Here is a 22,723-nt window from a genome sequence, read left to right on the forward strand (position 1 = left end):
AGCTACTCACCTCAATGAGAGTCGAAAAATTCGATGTCATCCTAAAATTTCCTCGACCGACCGTGCATCCTATCTTAAAAAATCAGGTTGAAAAAATGCCTCCTCGCAAAAAGCATTCTTTAAGCAAGACAGTGCCAAATCAAGTCTATGGAAATCTGGCCTTTTATTACAAATCAATGGCATTGAAAATATATTGCGGCATGGGAACATTGAGAAGAGTCATGCTCATAAATAAAATTGTCAATAAGATATACTAATTTCCGGCTATTGTGTTCAGTGTATAGTGATATCCAGGCAAATATGCATTGTCAGTGCCACCTTCTAGCTTCGCTTTTCTTTCCCCTTGCGTTTATGCTCGCATAAAATAGCTTGTTTTCGCATAGGTCATCACGCCATCGCTTGCTTATTTTTATTGCGCTAAATCTTATGCTTATGACTTGCCCCTTTCCGTAACCTGTAGAAATTGAATGATAAAGATGAAACGCAATGGCACATAATTGAAGAAAGTGGTTACGCCGACCAAAGGCTTAGTTAAAAGGCTAAAAAGACATTTCGGCTTCCGTACGGAAGCCTTGTTCACTGCCTTTTTGAGCCTTTTAACTAAGCCTTTTAACTAAGCCTTTTTTCAACTTAGCCTTTGAAGTAAGCCTTTGGTCGGCGGTAACCACTTTCTTCAATTATGTATCTTTCACCCGACCAGACGAGTTCTCGTCAAACCTTAGATTTCGAAACACAATTGCACGGTGACATTGATTTAAACAACAACTTTAGTTTAAATAACCCGGTTTCAAACTGATGATTGCAGGGTCTAAAGCGCCGACACAACGCAGGCGATGAGGCGCGCCGTAGTGGAGGGCTCCGGATTACGTTTGACCACCTTAGAATGTTCAACGTGCGCGGAAATGTCGAACACATAGGCGTTTTTTGCTTTTCGCCTCCATCAAAAAAGCGGCGTCCGCGGCCGGGAAACGAACCCACGTCCTCGTGCTCGTCAGCACGACGCCTTGGCCACTGAGCCACTGCGGCGTGTCTTAAACTGACTTCAGATATTTATACTTGGACAGGATATATGAAATAATAAACAATTGACCTTTATACCTGTTTTGCATCGCTGAGAGGTTAAAGCGCCTCTTTAGGTTTATGTGGCCTGCTATAAGCGTGCCACATGGGGCTTACTCAATGTTGAAATGCATTCCGGGTAAAAGTGATTTTGCGAATGGCGAAGTATAGTTCCATGAAAAAAAAAAAACACCGAAATGACGGGACCATATTCCAGGGGTAAAAACGGGCGCTAATATACAGATAAATTTTATTGCAAACAGCGGCGCAGTATATAAATAGAAAACACGAACAGGTGGTAAAAAAGGAAAGAAAACTACAGAAATGTTTAGAGAAAATGTGCCAAGGTAGACCTAATGAAAAATTTTGGAAAGAAAAAGAAACGAGAAAAGGCTGTCATTGTACATTGTGCGCTTGCACGATTTGCCCCACAATCTAATAAAAGTTCGTACCAAGTGCGGCGTCACAGCATTTATGTGACCTCCAACAACCTTGGCCGGAACAGCAAAAAGTGAACGCTTGGCCCAAAGCTTCGGAATATGGGACATTAAGCGTGAAAACCCCGCCACAACTAGCAAAAGATGTGTTGCGTACGATGTTGCCCTGTCCTGCGGGAAGTTGTGCGTAGGCCAGACCGGAAGTTGCATTTTTGACGGCCTCCAGGAGCATGCCAAATCTGAAGTTTCAGGGGAGCAATCTGCCAATACATTGCGGAAAGTGCAGTGGCTGGCCATACTTTGACCGTGCCTCGAGTGTGAGCAGATACCCGGACCAACGGTCCCGTGAATTTGGGAGGCGTTTACAAGTTAAAAAGAGGCAGACTCGTGTGTGAGCAAGTCATCAATTATATATGCAAAATATATAAAATATGTCGGTGCCGGGATGGTCGTGGGTGACACACTTGGGTGACATATATAACCCTATCAAGTTGTTTCTTTTCTTTCTTGTTTTTACTGTTTTTTGTGCTCTTCTTAGTACCCTTTCATACTTCGCGTTTTTTGGTATAAAATTTTGTCCTACCATCAGCATCCGTTCTTGTCCCTTTACTCTGTCTCGTTCTTAGCGCTGTTTTTTTTCGCGAATCTGCAGTGACTCACCCAGCTTCGCACGCTTTTTAAATGCGGAGCATTTCTTAGTCGCACGATGTCGCGCTTCGGCGTCGGCGCCGTCCACACGCTCACTGCGCATGCGCGTCGCGTCGAGGCACAGGTGCGCGTCTCTCCCCCGTACCCTCCTCGCTGTCAACAATAGGTGCGGCGGTGAGGGAGGAGGGCGTCTGTGCGCGCATGCGTCGTAGCTACCCGTGCGCTGCGTCGCGCGCAACAGTAAAGGCGGCATGGCGTGTACACGTGATAACGGCGTGGTGGGTGTGTTGAAAGTTCGCGCGCTTGTGTACGGAAGTGTGCGCATGCGCGTCTCTCCCCCGTACTCCTCTCCCTCGAACGCGGGCGGTGCGTATATAAGCGGCGGAGCGCGCGTTCGGAATTCAGTCAAGGGCGTCTTTGCTTGGCTTTCGCTTGACTTGACGCTTTGCTTGACTCGAGTAGATGCGATGGAAGCAACGTCTTCACCAGTTACGCAATCGCACGACCGCTCCTCAAAGACCCCTTGACAGTGCACTTTAGCGACCACAAAGCAGTCATCCTGTCCGTCCAATACAACGACGGCACCAAGCAATAAAGACAGACTTTAACTTTACACTCCTTGCCTTCGCTTCTCCTTCATTCAATAAATAAGAATAATAAAGACGAAATAACAATTAAGCATTCCCAAACCATACCCAATTACGCAACATTCACGCGATAACCCCACCACTCTGCGATGCATTTACTCGAGTTCTCCCCGTGGGAAGATGCGGGCGGGTTTTTTTATCATGCCAGAAACTCAGCTTTTGGTGCCAAATTTTTACAAAGGTATTCCACACTCTTAACTCCACAGGTCAGAAGCCAGCTGTTCCTAGCGGTCCCCCAAGCAAACAAGGTAGGTTTTACTGATTGTTTCCCTGCTCAGTGAGACGCTATAATTCGTTGTAATATCGCAGTTTTTTGTTCACTTGATATGTATAAATTTGGAACGGTATATAGAAAGAAAAAAATATTTTACATTTATACTTTGTTCACAGCGCTTCGGTGTTTGCCGGCTACCGCACGTTAGCTACGTAGCCCACTACAAATATGCTCTAGCTGGACATGTAATCCGAGCTTAGAAATGACACATGAAGCAAGTAGCGTTGGCAGAGGATAGAGTACAGGTTGTGGACAAAACTTTTTAAAAATAGTTTACACACTCCTAGCTAGGCAGGGCTGAAGCCACCTGGTCCTTACCGTCATCCACCAAAACCAGGTAGGTGCTGTTGATAAACTGCTGCTTGGTTATTGCAACGCAATACTTAGTTTTTATATCACAATTTTATTCGCTGGCAAAGTATAACTTTGGATAGGGCATGCACAAGAAAATTGATTTACATCTCTACTTGTTTCGCATTTCTCAGATATTTGCGCGCCACCGGAAGTTGGCGTTTAGTACGCTACAAATGTGCCCTAGCGGGACAGAAAACTCGTGTTCGGAAATGACTCACGAACAAAGTCGCTTTGGCAGGGGACGAAGTTATGCTTTTGGGGCGGAACTTTTTACAAACGTTTTTCGCACTCTTACCTCCACAGGGCAGAAGCCAGCTGGGACCAGCACCCCCACCCAAAAACCAGGTAGCGGCTGCTGGTGTTTTTATTAAAGCCAAGCTTTCAACTTCTTACTGGTGATGTCTATGCACGGAAACGCATTGCAGCAAAAAAAGCCAGCTTTCACTGACGATGATGGTGACCATTGGTGATATGTAGAAACATTCAAACAGTGCTCTGTGAAGCTTGGCCCCCCTCTGCTAAAAGTCAATGTGCAGTAGAGGGAGGAGGAGACTCAGGAGGGCGGCGGGGCGACTTATATAGGCCTTACGTCATGTTCTGAACTTAACGTCGAAAGCCGTTACCCACAGCTCGTCGTAGAATGAGAATGACGCTGTAGCCGCAGTACGTTTGTCTTAACGTCCAATTTCGAGGTTTAGGACATTAGGCCTAGTGTCAAATTTGAAGGTTTACCAGGTTGAACTGCCCGAACTCGAAAAAGTGTTCACTGTGCAGCAAGCATCAGGTACCTGATTCGAGCCGTAGGCAACCAGCCCCAATGCTAAGCCTACAGATTGCTCAACCCGAGAGTTGCTATGATTATTCCAGAAAAGTGGTGCATACCTCCTGCACGAAAGAATCTATCACAAGAAAGCTTCACATTCAAGCATGATCGTTGTTAGGCGAAGGTATGCATGATTTTATTTGGCCTAGGAATTATAACAAAATATTTTGTCTTTTTTGCAGTTGTGACGTATAAATTTTGAAAGGGTAAATGCAAAAAATCCCCCGCTATTACTACTTATTTCTCATTTATGCGATATTTCGGGCCCTCTTAAGTGAGCTATTTAGCCTGATACAAATGTGCCAAAACGGAACGCGTAATCCGTGTCCAGAAATGGCGTATGAAGAAATTCGCTTTGGCATAGGACGATGTGGTGGTTTTTGGGCTAACCTTTTTACACTTTCACCTCCACAGGGCAGAAGCCAGCTGGTCCTACCAAACACAAAAAACATCATGGTAGGTGCTGATGAGGTTTTTGCCTGGGTATTGTAACAATTATTTAGTTTTAATATCGCTGTTTTTATTTACCTGCGGTGTTTGGATGTGGACAGAGAATACACAAAGAAAAATAGATGGTGGTTACTAATTGTTTCACATTGCTGTTAAAGTATCGCGCCAACCTATGTTCGTTATTTACTGTACTACATATCTGCTTATGTAGTTTATTGCATTGAGAAATGATTCATAAATAGAGCCGCTTTGGCGGAAAACGATGTAGAGTTTCCGGAGTCACATTTTCTTTAAGAATTTTCCACGTTTTTATGTTTGCAGGGAAGAAGCATCATGGTCGTAAGAAGCACCACAAAAAACCAGGTAGGTGCTACTAAGGTTTTACCTGCTTATTGTAACATGACATTTAGTTAAATATTGCAGCTTGCAATAACTTGCGGTGTGTACATTTGGCATAATTTATATGAAAGAAACATGGAGTGACGTTTCCTACTTGTTTCGCATTGGTTCGAAGTTTGGAAGCCACCTTACATTGGTTACTTAGCGCGCTTGATATCTGGCACAGCGGGATATGTTACCCTGTTTAGGAAGGACTCATTACCACATTAGCTTTTGCAGAAGGTGAGCAAGGTACAAATTTTGGAGCCTAATTATTGACAAAGCTTTTCCACACTGTTACATCTGCAGGGAAGAAGCCGACCGTTCCTGCCACTCACCCCCCAAAACAGGGTAGGTGATAGTGATGTTTTTATCTTGGTCTATTGTCGCTCCACGATTGCAAGTATGCCTTGCCTGGCAATGCAGCAGGCATTCACGTAAAAACATAACTTACCTGTCTACTTTATTGCCTGAAAATAGATTAAATAATTGCTTGTAAAGGCAATTGTTTTTATGTTACTGCGAGAAAATAAAGCCAAATTGAGCAGCGTACCTCCTCTGAGACACCAATGAGCCTTCCTGTCGCATTCCTAGCGTTTGAAAGAGAAAACCGTAAGATTTATGTTGTTACGGATGTAAATGGCAGGAAAAGTCCGTAAATGGGGGTGTCTGGTTTAAAACCAGTAAACGTAGCCGGCGCGCTTCTACTTCCTCTGTTACAGCTCCTGTGTGTGTCAAGCTTCCAATCTTTTTCTTTGCGTCTCGTTGTGTCTACGCTGCGCGGCAGCTATCCCGCACCATAGCTGTTGCTGGGGCGTCTTTCACGTCATAACAACAACGTAACAACATAAAGCTACAGTTTACATACAGTACGGTGAATAAAAAAGCTCGATTCATTAATTTTACCTCAAATACACTTGCTTCCTTAGGCACGGCTGGCGAGCGCAAATTTTTCGCGCGAGAGGGCAATCGTAGGTAGCAAAATGTTTTCGTGCTCATCTTACTTTTCGCGTCGTAGAATAAAATACACGTGTAATAATTGCCATTGGAAGTTTTTACTGTTTTTTTTTAATTTAAACAGTGTTCACGCCAATAAAGAGTAAGGGTAAGGGTTGTGGTGAGACGATAATAGGTTCATGACATAACACACAATGTTCTTGAAAAGTGGGAATAGGGACAGCTTGAACATAAAGAACAATTGTGCTTGCTTTCTGAGTGGCTTTGCAATGTATTCAGGTTGGCATCAAACCTTATACTTGTTATGTAGCCCGCCAGAAAAAAAAACAAGTGTTTCTCAAGTACTGTAGCGAAATAACTAGTGATAAGAGGATGTTTGGCAAACGCTAAATACGTCTTTGGACCTAAAATTTCTGTCATTCCCTGCCTTAACGCAAGAGTGCACAGGCCATCTGGTCATTCCGGTCACCATAAGAGACCAAATACGTGCTAGTGATGCTTTTATTAGTAATGTTTTGCTCCCTGTGCAAGAATACTGGTAGAGTGTACTTAAAGGGGCACTGACACAAAAATTTAGCATCTTGTTTTTTTCGTTGCGATAAGTAGCTAGTGACCTACTTATAACCTGTAGAAACCTCATTTGCTTCAGCGTGCGACGGTTGTTTAATTAGAGGGATTTTAAATGCGGCCAGTCGCAGTTTCGGTTTCAGCGAGTGCCGCGAAACGATGGATTTTGTGGATTTTGTGTGAACAAAGCTGACCACGTGACCGTCGGAGGGATATCACAGAGCAGAGCCGCCGTAGCGCTGTCGAATCCGCATCGACGGCAGTTTCTGCGAATGCCCCCAAGTACTGATCTCGTGAGGCGCTTAATTAAAAAGCGACCGTGGATGTGACGCAGGCGCTGCGAGTGCAAATGCTACCGCGGCTAAAGAACGACGCGCGACGCTCGAGACGGTGGGTGGCAAGACGCGCGCTGGGAGCAGCCGGCCGGTCTGCCTACAGGTCCGCCTACAGATGTGTTCGGCTTAGCACTGCGGCGGATATTCGAGTGCCGCTCTCGTAAGCGGTGCAGATGACAATTTTTAATGCAACCCGCCATCGCATCATTAACTCCTTTCTCATGTAAGCCACTATGGTCGGGACTTGGGGACAATTTCGTGCAGCGGTAACAAGCTATCACTCGAGCTACCTGCGCCGGCCTGGGCCACTTCGCGGCCGTGGCCGCCGCCTGCACAGCGACCGTGCGGCTAGCTCAGTGGGCTTTTCGTGCCTCCAGCGCGTTTTCGCATCCAATGGTAATAAACAGTAATCGAAACAGAGCGCCTGGAATCGCTGTAGAACTTTGGTCCCGGCCAGCTGCCCGATTAGCTGACGAAATCACGGCGCCTCCGCCGCCAACGATCGGGTCGTTCGTTCTCGAGAGCAGAAGCTCCGCCCTCCGGCCCTCCGATTGGAGCGGCGAGCCGGGCGAGCTCACGTAAAACGCCGGTAGTGCGGAATCGGCAAACACAAACTCGTGACGTGTTTGGATGTTGTTTATTTACAATTGCGCGTGGTCCTCTGCTGGCTGCTCGGTTGCATTTCGCACACTTCAAAATTGATTTTAAATATGTTCTAGGCTGTATTCGCCGCTGATATTTTGCAGATGATGTATATGTGTTCCCACCAATCTATCTCCGACGTTATCTCGCCTTCAAAAGTTTGTGTCAGTGCCCCTTTAAGAACAGAATGCATGAATGAATGCGTACGTTTTAAAATAACTCACCTGGTCATTTATGACAAATTTGGTTAGGGCTATCCAACTGAGCGGCTTGCCTGCTGCAGCACATCCCTGTCAACAAAAAAATTCCCGATCATATACCTTTGTTACAAGACAGAACAAATAGCTCTAAGCTATGCTTTTAGTCCACTCGAACAAAATTAAATGCCAAATAATGTTAATTGTATGTTGTCTGCAATATGGTGGCCTGATGTAGGTACGAAAACCAGCACTAGGTGTTTCTAGCCAAAAAGAACAGTTGGTTTTAAAAATTTCTATTGCATTTCTCGTTTTTGCGTAAGGCATTGAACGTTTTGCCAAATATATTAGTTTAAAATACGTATTCATTACAGAAAAAAATTTGAAGGTGTTTAATTTCAAATCATAAAAAAACTGGCCCGTCTCCACTAACGTGAAACGTTGGGAGGGGCGAAGCATGCAGTGTTTAAGTGTATTCAAAGATTGATACCTCTCTCTCCTGCCACACGGCGGCAAACGCTGATATACGTGACACCCCAATTACGAAGACGGAGAAGTGAAATTCCAAACAAAGAACTGCTAAATTTAAAGTTAAAGCGAGTACGGGAGAAATAGCAGTAGCAAGCAAGCGCGAAAGAAAACGAGCGTCCTGGTTTGTTCTTTTAGTACGCGTTTTCGCCCATGGAGACGAAAAGTTACAGTGCGAGGCAATGACAAACGAGTGTCCCGGTGGGCTCTTTTAGTACGTGATACGTTCCAGCGCGAGGCGTTGAAAAACCGCTACCAGGTATTGTAGTACTGTGACCACATAACAATACAAGGACAAACGACGACGACGTCATGAGACGCCGAAAGGCCGAGCGTCTAAGCTGCTTCACCCCTAAAATCTGTTTTGGTATTGTACAGTAGCTCTTGCCGTTGTAGTGGTAAAAAAGTGTCCTAGTAGCCAGCACCTAACTTGGCTGCTGAGGCTAAACGGGGGCAAGTTATACAGAACAGATATAATTGTTCGTATCGTTTGGGGATTGGCAGTTCACCTAACGCTTGTTCTCCTATACGCTACGAGCGTGCCGAAATAGGCGTAAAACTTTTCTTCTGAGCAAATACCTCCTGCCAGAAATTTTGGCTGTAAACAAGCTACGAGTGTAGAGACAAGCTTTTGACAAATATTTTCGCTCGTAACTCCCCAGGGCACAAACCGCATGCTCCTCACGGTCACCTCCCAAAACCAGGTAGGCGCCAATAACATTTTGCATGAGTTTGTTTGTCTCACTTCCGCATAAATTGAGCTAAAATTGCAGTGTTTATCAGTATTTAAAGATTACAAATCTGTCTTACCACACGGCGCGCTGATATACGGGACATCCAATGACGAAGACTGAGGATGAGTGAATTTCTTAACCGAGAACTGCAAATTTTCAAGTTAGAGCGAGTACCGAGTAAAATAACAGCAAGCAAGCAAGCGCGAAAAAAAGAACGAGTGTCCCGGTGTGATATTTTTGCACACGTTTTGCTCAATGAGATCAAGCGTTCTAACGCGATGCATTTGAAAACGAGTGTTCAGGAGTGTTCTTTTAGTACGCGTTACGTTCTAGCGCGAGGCGTTAGAAAACGAGTACCCAAGTGTTTTTGTACCATGACCACACACGAATACGACGACGAACGACGACGACGACATGAGACGAGGACAGCCCGAGCCCCTAATGTGCTTCAACACTAAAAATCTCGTTGGTATAGCACAGTGGCCCTCATGGTTGTTGTGGTAAGAAATTTTCTCGTAATGGCCAGCGCCAAATTGGGCTGCTCACGCTAAATGTTTTAAATTGATACATAACAGACCAATTTCTTCCTATCATATCGATATTTGTCATAACAGACATATTTCTTGGTACAGTTCCCCCAACGCTTCTTCCCCTTTCCGCTACGGGTGTGCAAAAATAAGCGTAGACCGGTTCTATCAAGCTAATACCTTATGCCAGAAATTTTGCCTGGAAACAAGGTATGACTGTGGAGACAAAGGTTGATAAATATTCTCGCTCTTAACTCCCAGGGCACAAACCGCATGCTCCTCCCCATCACCCGCAACATCCAGGTAAGCGCAAGTAACGTTCTGAATTTGTTTGTATGGCTCACTTCTGGGAGAATCGATAACCTACGAATAACCCATAAATTGAGTTAAAACTGCAGTGTTTATCTCAATGAAATTTTGTAAATCTCTGTCTTACCGCACGGAGGGCTGATATACGCGACATCCGAATCACGAAGACTGAGGATAAGGGAATTTCTTAACCGAGAACTGCAAATTTTAAAGTTTAAGCGAGTACCGAACGAGATAGCAGAAAGCAAGCAAGCGCGTATGAAAAACGAGTGTCGGGTGGGGTATTGGAGTACGCGTTTTTGCACATGTTGAGGAAACGTTCTACGCGAGGCTTTGGAAAATGACTGTCCCGGTGTTTTCTTTTAGTACGGGTTGCGTTCTAGCGCGAAGCATTGAAAAAGGAGTGTCCAGGTATTTTAGTGCCGTGACCACATACGAATACGACGACAACGACATAAGAAGTTGACAGAAGTACCTTAAGAAGTACTTTAAGAAGTCTTTAAGAAGTTGACAGAAGTACCTTAAGAAGTCTTATGTACCTTAAGGTACATAAGAAGTACCTTAAGACGCTTCGTCCCAAAAAATCTTTTTGGCATTGTACAGTGGCCCTAGCGGTTGTTGTGGTACAAAATTTTGCCGCAATTGCTAGCGCCCAATTGCGCTGCTTACGCTAAATGTTGACAAGTTATACATACAGACATATTTTTTTGTATCGTTTGGGAATTGGCAGTTACCACAATGCTTGTTCTTCCATCCGCTACGAGTGTGCAGAAATAAGCGTAAAACTCTTCTTCCGAGCTAATTCCTCATGCCACAAATTTTAGCTGTCAACAAGGTACGGCTGTGGAGAAAACGTTTTGACAAATATTCTCCCTCTTAATTCCCCAGGGCGCCGGCCGCATGCTCATCCCGGTCACCACCAACAACCAGGTAGGCGCAAGTACCGTTTTGCATTAGTTTGTTTGGCTCACTTCAGGGAGGATCGATAACCTACGAATAACGCATAAATATAACTATAATCTGAACCCTCCGAAATAAGCAACAGGCTTGAAAAACTCGAAGTACACTTTTAATTCGAGAAATTCTTTTGCCTATTGGGAACCCTTCTTTCACAATTCTGTAGAGTGGCTTGCGTGCTGTGGTATTGCTGGAATGTCAAGCTTAGAGTAATAAGAATATCAGGCATGGTATAGTTGATTGTATTCATGATATATAAATATGCTGCATAATGTACAATGTACAAAATTAGTTTTCGCATGTTAAGTACGCTAACTGAGCTTGAAAATTCCTCGCTTAGGGGTAAGTTGGCATGCACTGTGTTTCGCAAGACATTGTTATCTTGTTTTGTGGATACAGCTGTGCGCTTTACTGAAAATGTTTAGTTCAAATGTCCATCAACCAATTTAACTGCGTTATAACTATACTAAACAAAGGGACATTTTTGAGGGCCAACGTAGTCAGCTTTTTTAGTTGCTATGAAAAGAAAACGTTGAAAAAATCTAGGTGCTTACCGAAACTATAACATTATCCCCACTTCTTTGAACTGAAAGTACATTTACTAAAAGCCCCGTATGAATTGAAGACCCGTGTAACTGCGAAACAGTAAACTCGCGTTTTCTGATTCAGCAACAGTCAAATTTGACAATTGAAGTTATTGTGTGCACGAACTAAAAAACACGAGTGTGAACACAAAAAAAGTAAGACCGTCTCTTTCGGCTATATTCAGGAGAGGCGCTCACGCCACACTCTAATCGGCCGTCAGTTGTAAAATCTTCAAATGTGTGCAAGCTTACCTTTCCTTACGCGATTTTTTGTGAATGTTTTTTACAGACTTTATAATTATAAAAAATCTCATTCCACGCTGAGTGTATATCTCTTTTTCGTCGGTTTCGCTTGTCAGTCAAACAAGTCTTGCTCCCGACCACACTCACATACGCTTTATCATAAACTACCTGCTAGGCTACAAATGCGATGCACTGGGCTCACCGACATACCTTTCGGTAAACTGGGGCTAAAAACGCGGCCCTTTAACGAGGGTGTGGACCGGATGGCGCCATTCTTCCGTGGGCTCATTAACTGATACTGGGATGAGGGGACAGTACCACCCCACCAGGAACGCCTGACCTGAGCGTGCAGCCAGCGGCTTGCCGCAGATTCCGTCCTTCTCTTTGGATCTTCGAGGATCGGCCAGCAAACCTAATCCGGAGTATGAAAATGGGATGCAAACTTTTCAATTGCGGTGAAGCTTATATCGACATACACTGAATAAAATTGTGAAGCTGGGCGCGTCAATAAGGATCTATACATAGAACAGCGCAAGAAACGGGGCACAAGTAAAAACCGACAGGAGCCCTGTGATGGTATCTGAGTCAGCGACCCCCCTGGCCTATTTTTACTAGTGTCCTGTCCTTTGCACTGCGTTAATTACTGCACATATCGAACCGCGCCACATCTTCCTTCGCTGACGTACTATCGGAAAAACATTTCGTGCCACTGAAAATATAAAGCCGACCACTCCCGTCTGCCACAGCAATGTTTATTGCTTATCATCGGATAAGCGGAAAAGCATAAAAGCAGGAAGTTTTTGACGTAGTTTCTACGGCGCGACGTGTTGATGGCGACAATGCTGACGGCCATAGCACTATCGAGAATTGGAAAAAACAATAACTTGGTTTTACGGCTGAAGCTTTGCGCCGTCACCTCTGGCCCAAAACGTTGATCAGCGTCACTGTGTAATAACAATAATATAATCAATCAATCAATCAATCAATCAATCAATCAATCAATCAATCAATCAATCAATCAATCAATCAATCAATCAATCAATCAATCAATCAATCAATCAATCAATCAATCATGTTTATTTACGTGCCCAGGAACAGCCAGAGGCCTGAGTGCTGGCGCACGGATAGTTACATGAAAACAAAATACAAGAAACGTATTGCGAGAAACCAACAAACAAGACGCACACAAATTTAAGTAGTGAAAATGACAGAAATAAAGCACAGGCGGCGCCTGGGTACAGGTACAAAAGAAAAAAAGAAGATGCCATTGTGGCTCAGCTTATTGTTAAGACCACACAACAAGCACAGAAAAAATAATAGTAACAAGAATAATAATCACCTTTATTTCACGCACTGAATACATATTAGGACCAGGCAAGGGACAAAAGGCTTGGGAATTGAAAATTATACTTGCGGGCCTACACCAGCAGATTTGGGCTTGCTGGGTGACCCCGGTTTAAAAGCACGCTGACGGGAGCGTGTAACGTTTCATCGGGTACAGGAACGGTTCTGGTGTGATCGAGCACGCTTGTGTAGGCACATTCGGAGTGTTCCAACAAACAAATATGGCTGCATGCCTCTTCCCTTTGTTTTCACGCCCGCTTCGCGTTCTAAAAATTAGAAGGATGCAGTTTGAGAAGGGCCATCTGAGGAGCGATTGGCAACGCGCCACATTATTTGAGGTACATGAGAAAACAGATGACATGCATATGCTCCACAAAGCACAACGGGGTCATCGGCATGCTCTTCCATTACTCGCTTGACCCAAAGTACTAGCTATGAGGAGCGATGGGGCCCATTCTCCATGCCAAGCTGCTCCTGATGTCCGATAGATACAAATGGAAGTTTTGGGTGTTTAATGGGCTGCAGCTACACCTTGCCTTTGTACTGCGCCGTAGTGGAGGGCGTCGAAGTGATTTAAAAAATCTGGAGATCTAAACATGCGCAGAAATCTTGAGACAAAGGTATTTTTTTTTATATTATAAAATGTTTACCTGGACATCATCGATCATCAGCCATGAGCACGATGGCAGGCTCGGAGAGACGTGTAACAAAACTTCTACTGTTAATTTGCCGCTAATGAAGGTAGATCGAGATACCTAGTTCAACACATGCTTAGAGAGAGAGAAAGAGAGAATGATCCTTAAATGCACTGGGGAGGTTAGTCTCGCAAAGGCCCCTAGCTTGCTATAGAAGATGTATCAGAGAAAATGAAATTAATCAAGTGGGTATGATTACAGTGATGGGCCCACTAATAAAATCTAATTTAGAGAGTCTGTTGAAGTAATGTACTTTGAATGAAAGTCAATAAAGCTTTGGTCGCTCGGGATGCTCGTTAACCGTTCGAGCAGGGACCTGACACGTCGCTAAATGTTAGTCTTTTAGAAACTGACTTGCCCAGTGAAACTACGAGGAACTGGATAGATGTTGTATACCACGCACAGACATTTGCTTAGCGGTCGCTTTCGCAGTGTCAAAAATAGGACGTATAAAAATTCTGCAGCGCCCCAGCACCAGACAAACCAGAAAAAACGACGAAGGTTAAGTCTCAGCAGAATACACTTGGTTCAGAATGCACTGACCAGAGGGGCATAGAAAGCTTTTATTTAAAATTTGAACTTCAGCATTCCCTTGAGATCTTAACAGATATTGTGTACTTCAAAGCACGCACAGACTATTGCCGTCCTCCAGTCAATATGATTGGTTTAATTGCCTCTACGGCGTCACTGGTCCTCCACCAAAGAAGAAGCTGCAAGCGACGACCCGATGAAGTTCGCTTGAGAGAGCAGATGCGTACATACACAGAACAGTCAGCAGGGCTTACTTTCAGACATTGCACCCGAGCTCCGAAGCATGTCGCTGCATGCCGGGCTAGTATCTTTGCCACAGGTTAAATAGTCAGATTTCGTCGTTGCGTATAAGGAGTCATCAAGCTGAGACGGGCTTGACGATCGTCTCAGCTTTATTGTTGACAGCATTGAACTGTTCCGGGACTTCTATGCATGGGTTATTTTATACTTGGGTTTACGCATGTTTCGTCTCTGAGTGCAGATATTTTCGTGGACAGCACACTCCTTCTGTGCCCTTAAATTTCCTCTATTTTAAGGGTTCATGAATATACGAATGGGGTATATACTTATGTCCCCTATCTTGGTTCTATCGTTCCGTTATTACAACTGAATAATGTGATTTGGCGTCTAACGCACAAAAGCGACACCCGGGCCATAAGGCAGGCCGTAGTAGAGGACTCCGGATTAATTGAGACCACCTGTACGTCTTTGACGTGCTCCGACATATCGACTTGCATCCACCAGAACCACAGCCACCGCGACCGGAATCGAGCCCGCCTCTTTGTGCTTACCTGCGGAACACTTTAGCCAGAGATCCACCATGGCGGGCTCAATTCTGAAAAAAACGTCCCCAATTCACTATGAACCTTCGTTTCTGAGACTCTGAATTTTGTTCGTTAACCACACCTTCTATTCCATTATGAATATTTGAAAAGTTTTTTTATGTTGTCTTTCTTGTCCCGCAACGGCTGATTGTATGATTATTGACTCAATTTGATAGTTTTCGGAAGAAGTGCTATCCAGTTTACATTTTTGTTAAAGTGGATGCGGAAGGGAAGTCGACTACGTACGCATGAGTAATCAACAGAAGTGGACGCACGACTGCAAATGTTCTGCCGTCGCAGTCATGGTGTCGGCAATACAGAAGTACGACCTTGCCTTGGGATTGCAGCAAAGACACGGCTATCGTCCTAGGGATTGGTACATTGACTAACAGTAATTTTGTCTGTGTTACTTACAAAGTGAATATTATAAAATAAAAGCAGGGCAGATAACGAAGCTGTGACATTTATGAGATGGGCGGCGATATGGCTTCCTCTAACCACTAATCCCTGAAGCACCTCTGTTATGTTGATAATTTGCTGAAGCATTCTACGCCTCATACATCATTGCCAGCTAGGCACTTTAGGTTTATGGCCGTAGTTATAAGCAAATTTTATACATTTTTTAAGAAATGCCTTGCGTAACTTTTAATCTAGCTAGCGCCATTTAAACCCAAGCGGCAACAGAGACAAGCTTTTTTCAAGTGTTGCTGTGGAGGCGCACAACATTCCAAAAATTTATGCCGTGTAGGTTTGATCCCAAGAGCTTAACAGATCTGGGCTTTTTTGGCGCGCACAGAATATAGTGCACCAACAAAGCTTGGGTCATGCATTTGGGCTGTACTCGTCAGATCCGACTACTATACTGGTCTGGTATGTGGGGACGAAAAAATATAAAGGTTGGTTTTAAAATGTGCACACATGGCAAAAACGTGGGGACAATGGTACGTTGTAAGGTTCATATGGTACCCGTTAATATTACAACGATAGAGGCGTCCTAATCATAAATTTTATAATGCCTACGGTGTAGTAGCCCTCCTTGGGTAAGATTAGAAATTGTTCTCAGGATTTTGAAGAAAAACGTGGACTCTCCTGATGCATGTTTTCGTTATTCAATCAAAATTTCCAGGGGTGTCTCCACGACTTTCCATTTTCCGCAAATTAAGGACTATGCTTGCAGATCAAAAGCGTAATTACCAGCGCATAAAGAGCGCAGGTAAGTCACAATGTTATTTAGCCATACGTCGTACGCTTCTTTGTGCTTCCGAATTCTTCTTTGCAGATGTTGTGGTTTATATAAAATGATTTCAGAGGTATAATCCAAGTAATTGCTTCAAGAATGTATGTTATATGCAAAAGCTACAGCAGTCTGCACGAAGCGTTTAACAAACGTTCAAAATTATTCCAGTGTTACCGTCCTAAATACAGAAGGTATAATTTAGTTACGTACTGCTAAAAAATGTTCGCTGAGGTAACAGCTCCTCGTCTAGCTGTGATTAAAAAAATTTCTTAAGACAGAGTGCTGAATAAAGACGCGCTCTTAGGGTTTCAAACTTGCCTCTAGTTCTACTGGGGGCCCTTCTCCATATGTTCAGAATAATGGCCAAGTTATGGTATCGTGATTTATGCTTGTTAAGAAAAGTTTTGCTAGATTACTGACTGGCCGGCAGATGAACCGACTGACTGGTTCAATGTAGTGTCACTAAAACTATATATAGAGACACAACTTCAATGAGTCGTTCAAAGACTCATCGACTATTAGGTGCCAGGACATTCTGCATTTCTTGCTGCACGGAGACGCTCAAAAGATATAATTTTCAGTCGTTTTTACTAGATGTATGAACAAAGGATTAAAAACGGTTCAACTAATCGCTCAGTATTTGTTTGTATAAGGCTCGCAATGTAATCGAGTTGAGTTAGGGCATTAAAAATGCTCACTTAATTTTTGAAGCATCGTACTGTTGCTTACACTTATTTTGTGAGACTATATTTCCCAGCTGCAATGCGCCCATAAAACTCATTGTGCGCGCCAAAAGTAGCTTGTTATCCCTTTGATTGTCTCAATGACCCCCAAATGCCATTCCATATTTTGGTAAGCTTGATGATTTCGTATAATTATGGCATGTTCTGTGGTGATTACAGCTGCTCACATTCGAAAGCGGCGATCCATTTAAGAATTCAAGGTTTCTGCAGGAATCGTCCACGGCATTTTCTGTAAGTACCCTCTAATTGTTTTCATTTCAAAGCATGTCATAGGTCATTAGAACCCGAAACTGGTCAATGACGATTTAGCTTTAATGCAAGCCAATTATCGTTGAGAAACCAGATACACCGTGGTCATTTAGAGAGTGCAGTGAGAGGCGGTTTAGCTCGCCCGTATATTCAAACTTTTGATCAGTGTCTACAATTCACGCTTAGAAGCGTAAAAAAAATGTTCAATTCATATAATCGAAAGGAAGCAGCGAGGCTAGTGACTACCTCAAAATTTTCGAGGAATCATTATGAATACAACATCACTGAATTTAAGCGCTCAAGTTACAGTCCTTGGAAAAATGGTACGTTAATTCACATCCGCGCTTCAGCAGTTCCACAACCAAATGCACCCAAAGAAATAATGGCAAACTTTGTCTCTAGAATTTAAGGGCTGCAAGTGATATCTCATGACTGCGAAACTTCAATGTTTCCAACATCCCAAAAAAGAATTGGGAACAAGTGGGAGTATTCAACATTTTTGGTATTTATTTGCCTTCCTTGCTGCGAATGTCGTCGAGAGGGGATGGTGTTTGCCGCTCCTATTACGTAACTGTCTATCCTTTCTGCTACTCCCACCCGTTAGTCTTATAACCTTCGTTTTGTATCTCCTTAAAAATTATCGAACATATATTTATTCGCGCACAAAGGTTACTTGCCCCATTACCATATTTTAATGTTTATTTTCGTGTTCTCACGTTCACACTGATCGCGTGCCACCTGTTGAAAAAACGCATCCTTTCCCAAATATCTCGCTTGGTTTTGCTAAACTTGTCAAGATCAGAAAATATTTTAATACATTTACTTTTTCTCAGCTCATATCAACGATCTTTAATTTCGTAGCATTTGTTTGGTATCGTAACTACCAATCTAACAAGCATATATTTAAAGCAACACAGTACTCTCACTTATGTCTTATCCTTGACCTTAAAATGCCGGTGGCTGTCGTTGGGCAGAGTAAGGTAAACCGGTGAGAGTTATGCCACCAGTTTAAGTAGTTTCCAACCGTCTTTTCGCTATATTCTTCCATTTCAAGCATTTTACACTTAGAATGGCAGGTCTGCTGAATTAAAAGTCAGTCCCACAAACGGACAAAATGTTTGGTTTCTTGCAGCCTAATAAACATTATCGGATTGACGATCAAGGTATATCGGGCAAACAAATCACTGGAACAGTATACGAAATCAGAAACAAAATTTAGCCATGCCTATGCTGTACGCCCACATAGTTCCTGTGCTTCGCGTTTTGAGTGCCAGCGTATGCGCAGGCCTCACTGAAAAGCAAGCCACTAAGGCACGCTACAGAAAAAGAAATCTCGTGGGTGCTTCCTGTTGCAATTTTAATCACCCGAGTCCCGCTTTTGTAGTTAGAATGCGCCGGCAGCGTAACACCGCACGGTAGAGTGGCAACATTTTTTAGTGGCGTAGGGGCTTTTAATCATCAGGTTCATTGGAACGTATCTGCTCCAATTGAGTGTCTCTCTAGCTTAGTTGAAAGACGCGTTTCTGAACACGCAGTTCATTCCTTTCTGCCAATCGAAAACGTGGTGCTGTTTTTTTAACTCTAGTGGTCGTTCGACGCGCACATCCCTGGACGCTTGTTACTATTTCTGCTTGCTTGTTTGCAAGCTTTCCTCTTGCTTAGATACTGTTACTTAAATGCTATAAAGGCACTCAGTGGCATCCCAAAAAGCAGGCGCGATTTCTAGCAGATTTGTCCAGCCGTACTTAAGTGGTACAAAACGAAGCGCCCCAAAATACAAACGCCAGTATCCCAGAAAATCTTTGCACTTTTATTTATTGTTCTCAATTCGAAGCCTTCAAAAAGAAATGAGAAAGTACCCATAGAAGAATGCCTTCGAAAACAGCTCAAGTAAAACGGCCGACAGGTACACGGTGGTGGTTCTAAAGGTATCCTTATGCCAATTTAATGTGTTCAGTTACGCTCTTCTTTTCACCTGTGCCACTGAAGAAGAACCTATTACGTGCGTATTAGCATCAATGATGCATGTATTTCTGTACTTCTGTACTCAGTGTTTCTAAATTGCCTTGTATTCTGTATTGTATTGTAAGTATTTTTTTATTTTGTACTTGTAATATTGTAATGACGCATACACCAGTTTAGTAGGCGGTCAGGAGGATTTAAAGCGGGTAATGCGTTTGGTACAAACAAAAAGACGTCCCACATGGTCAAAAAGTATTTTGCGGGATTCTTAAGTGTGTCATTTTATGGCAATTTTTAGGTTAGGCGTAAACGAAAAGGGAGATCTTAATTTGCGCCTCGTTAGTTTATACTAAAGCGAAATCGTTTCCTTCACTAAGTACAAGAAGACTAAAGGCTTGATGTATATCTTGTAAAAAACAATCACTTGTGAAAAACGGCTGTCGGTTGGTGGCATGTTAATCTGGAATGCGTGGCAAGAGGAACAACAAAATGAAAAAGCAAATGAAACTCTGGCAAACCAACAGAGAGACACAAAATGAAGGCACGAGAAAATAACAAGGAAACTAAAATGAAAGCTTTCCGGTATGTCAATTTACCAACAATGACAGGACGAGGAAGCTGACGAGAAAAGGTATAAAGCCGCATAATTAGACCGTCTTGTCGTCTACATTGGAATGGGAGAGTCGACCAACAAACACCGACTTAACCCTTCACGTATAACTTTTAGGTTTGATTTCTTCGCTCTTTACAAAGGGATGCTCGTAAAGTTTTACAATTTTTAACTAGTCTCCAAATGCTTGCAATATGAAATAAGCGCTTTTTCTATCAATAGAACTGTGCCTCGTAAACGGGGAACCAATTTTGGTGTCTTTCTTAATTCACACCAGCGTCGGTTGAGAGCAGGCGCTTCTATTTACAATCTGCCAACACGCTAAAGGTTATGATAGAAACATGCCTATACCCATTTCGTTTGTTAAGGCGTTTAAACACCACTTTAGGCTTATCCCTGACACCAGGATAGTTTGTTACTCCTAGCGTGTAAGCACGATGCAACCCTTTTTTCCTCTTCATGTCTCTAGTTCCCGCCTATAACCCAAGCGGGAATGGGGATCAAGCATTTAGTAGACGTGATAGAAAAGCGTGCATGCCCTTCGGAGTGTTTTAGATCCGGCTGTGTGAAACCAGGCCATCGGAATGCAATCCAAGGCCTATATATTTACATAATATGGACAGCGCTATTGAAAAAATGAGGAGTACGAAAGCAAAGAGAGGAGTGAAATACCCCGGAAAAAATGGTGACGATTGAAACCAATATGATGTACATACGGACAAACGCATGGGGGAACCAATTTCCAGTTGGAAGCAGAGGCCCCTAATATTTACTGCAAGAGGGATAACCTACCTTATAGAATCATTGTTTCTGTTATCGGGTAGCCGATCAGGTCTTTCTCACATCCTTTAGTAACCAAAACATGATTGTACAGTTGCGGTTAAAACGTTTTGGCTGTACATCGCCTTAACTCAATCTTACTCCGCAATTTACGTACATTCCAGTGAGAGAAAACGAAAGGGTGGGTAGCTGTTCTGGTTTCTTCTGCATGTAGTTGATTAGCTCATGTGCTCATGTAGTGACACGTAAAGGTTTAGCCTTGGTGAATTTCTGCAAGGCTGGTGTTAAACTCTGCCTCAACGTCTTCTCTTCTTTTGTTCTCCGCAGTGAATTTCGACTGACTGTACTGACGACTCTTTGGAGCAGTTCGGAGTGCGGACATTTAAACATATGTACAGAAGAAAGAAAAACGAAATAATTTTCCGACAATGTTTTCCACAAGAAATAAACTATTTGCGAACCCCACTCATTTGTTCTAAAAGCACGCACGCTGTGGGGTTTACAAGAACAGGGCGGTGTAACATACTACATCGCTTTCCAGCGATGGACCACGAAACCATCTTCATAAAATAACATTTTTAAAGTGTGATATGAAAGCAGTAATACCTGCGCCAACAGGTTACGGCTTAAAGTTGCTGTCAAACATGGTCAATTTTCAAGAAAAGCGGTAGGCCCCACAGGCTAAACCCCGGAACAGTCTTAGTTTATTACACATCGCAAATGTGTAGAACGCACAAGATAAAAAGGCATCTTTCGTCTTAGTGTGCTGCTTAGTGCATTTGAGCACTGTTAGTGTGCCCAACAGATTAAAATAAGTAACAATATAAGTACATATTTATCGATTCCCAGCTCTTTATTATTTGTTTTGTTAATTGCTTGCATATGAGGATGACAGCCTTAATAAGACCGATAATTGCATAAGGTTAACAGAGTTAATTTCGTTATAATAACTCAAACCGCCCTGATGTCAGTTGATGTTAAATGGCATTGTTTAGACTCCAAGGTGAACGCGCGCCTTCTTAAATACACACAAGTGTGCTCAGAGTATCTGTGCGTTATACCCAACAAAACGTTAGGTTTGCACAAGTGCTACCAGACCGGAGCACGGAAAAGATCACCAATAAGAAATATAAACGATTCTTCAGAAATAGTATGCCTCAAAACAATTTCGATACTTTGTAGATCCAGTGTGGTCCTTTCAATAAAGCATTTAACTGCTATTTTTTATACGAAAACCATTATTTGACTGCTTCGAAAACGGCTTTCGAAAGGCTTCTGTGCAACAAAGTAGTTACTTTAAACAGCTCATGAGTCCACAGCCATGATTGATGCCAAAAGGTAGGTGGCAATTATTTTTCTAGGATTCAAAAATCTTTTTCACTGTGTGAGCCGCCACAAAAGTAATATGACAAGGTGGTTCTGCTAAGTGAAAGCTATTGTAAGGAAGACCATCTCCAGCACCATTCTTATTTAAATAATCCAGAAGCGTAGACAGCAGCGGTCATTCGCAATGAGCGGGTATGTGCCACCTAGGCCACAAATTGAAGAGGCAGCAAAATGTACGATAGAAAAAAAAAATGAAAGCTGCACGCATATTGAGGAAAGCGGGGCTCTCAGGGGAGATAACAAATGCCCTGAAAATGTGAATTGCAGAAATTGCGTGGTACTGTTTAGAAAGCACGACTGCCTCACCCCTGATCCCCGGTTATTCAGTGCGTAAGAGGTTGTAGAGGATTTTGGAGTTCATTTTTCTCCATTCGATTGGTGCGCTTCGCACGATGTTACAAGACGTGTGCTGCTTTCTGTTGCGAAATCTTGGTATATTTGTGTATTACACGCTAATAAATAATTGCGGCATCCCGTATTACCAGTGGTAAGCAAGAAGAGAAGATAATAAAAATATAGCAAATGCACAGAAAACTGCTCTGATAATGAAGTCCCAATTGAAGGCAATGGCATTTCCATTGATTAAAAAAATGTCGATTGCACTATTGACAGATGGCGCGTGTGATGTTGATGTGGGCGTCAGAAACCGCTGCTGAACCGAGAAAATTAACGAATAAGGTAACCAATTGATGTTTATGATAGCGAGAACTAG

At 43.1% G+C, this 22,723-nt stretch overlaps 1 protein-coding gene across 3 annotated transcripts in view; it reads left to right on the top strand.

Moving 5' to 3' along the window:
• LOC144142458 (uncharacterized) overlaps positions 1–21,090 on the top strand; it is an 80,466-nt gene extending 59,376 nt beyond the window's left edge. For all 3 annotated transcript variants that reach the window (XM_077673992.1, XM_077673993.1, XM_077673994.1), the window contains exons 7-17: positions 2,998–3,039; positions 3,723–3,764; positions 4,657–4,698; positions 5,014–5,055; positions 5,380–5,421; positions 8,959–9,000; positions 9,819–9,860; positions 10,755–10,796; positions 16,171–16,257; positions 17,184–17,255; positions 20,953–21,090. In XM_077673992.1, the coding sequence (XP_077530118.1) occupies positions 2,998–3,039; positions 3,723–3,764; positions 4,657–4,698; positions 5,014–5,055; positions 5,380–5,421; positions 8,959–9,000; positions 9,819–9,860; positions 10,755–10,796; positions 16,171–16,257; positions 17,184–17,215 (455 nt within the window). In that variant the 3' untranslated portion in view covers positions 17,216–17,255; positions 20,953–21,090. The remainder of the gene's footprint in view (positions 1–2,997; positions 3,040–3,722; positions 3,765–4,656; positions 4,699–5,013; positions 5,056–5,379; positions 5,422–8,958; positions 9,001–9,818; positions 9,861–10,754; positions 10,797–16,170; positions 16,258–17,183; positions 17,256–20,952) is intronic.
• Positions 21,091–22,723: the final 1,633 nt, after the last annotated feature.

This window comes from Haemaphysalis longicornis, unplaced genomic scaffold (assembly GCF_048455015.1).
Source record: "Haemaphysalis longicornis isolate Haplotype H1 unplaced genomic scaffold, Haemaphysalis longicornis Haplotype H1 scaffold_6, whole genome shotgun sequence".
NCBI lineage: Eukaryota > Metazoa > Arthropoda > Arachnida > Ixodida > Ixodidae > Haemaphysalis > Haemaphysalis longicornis.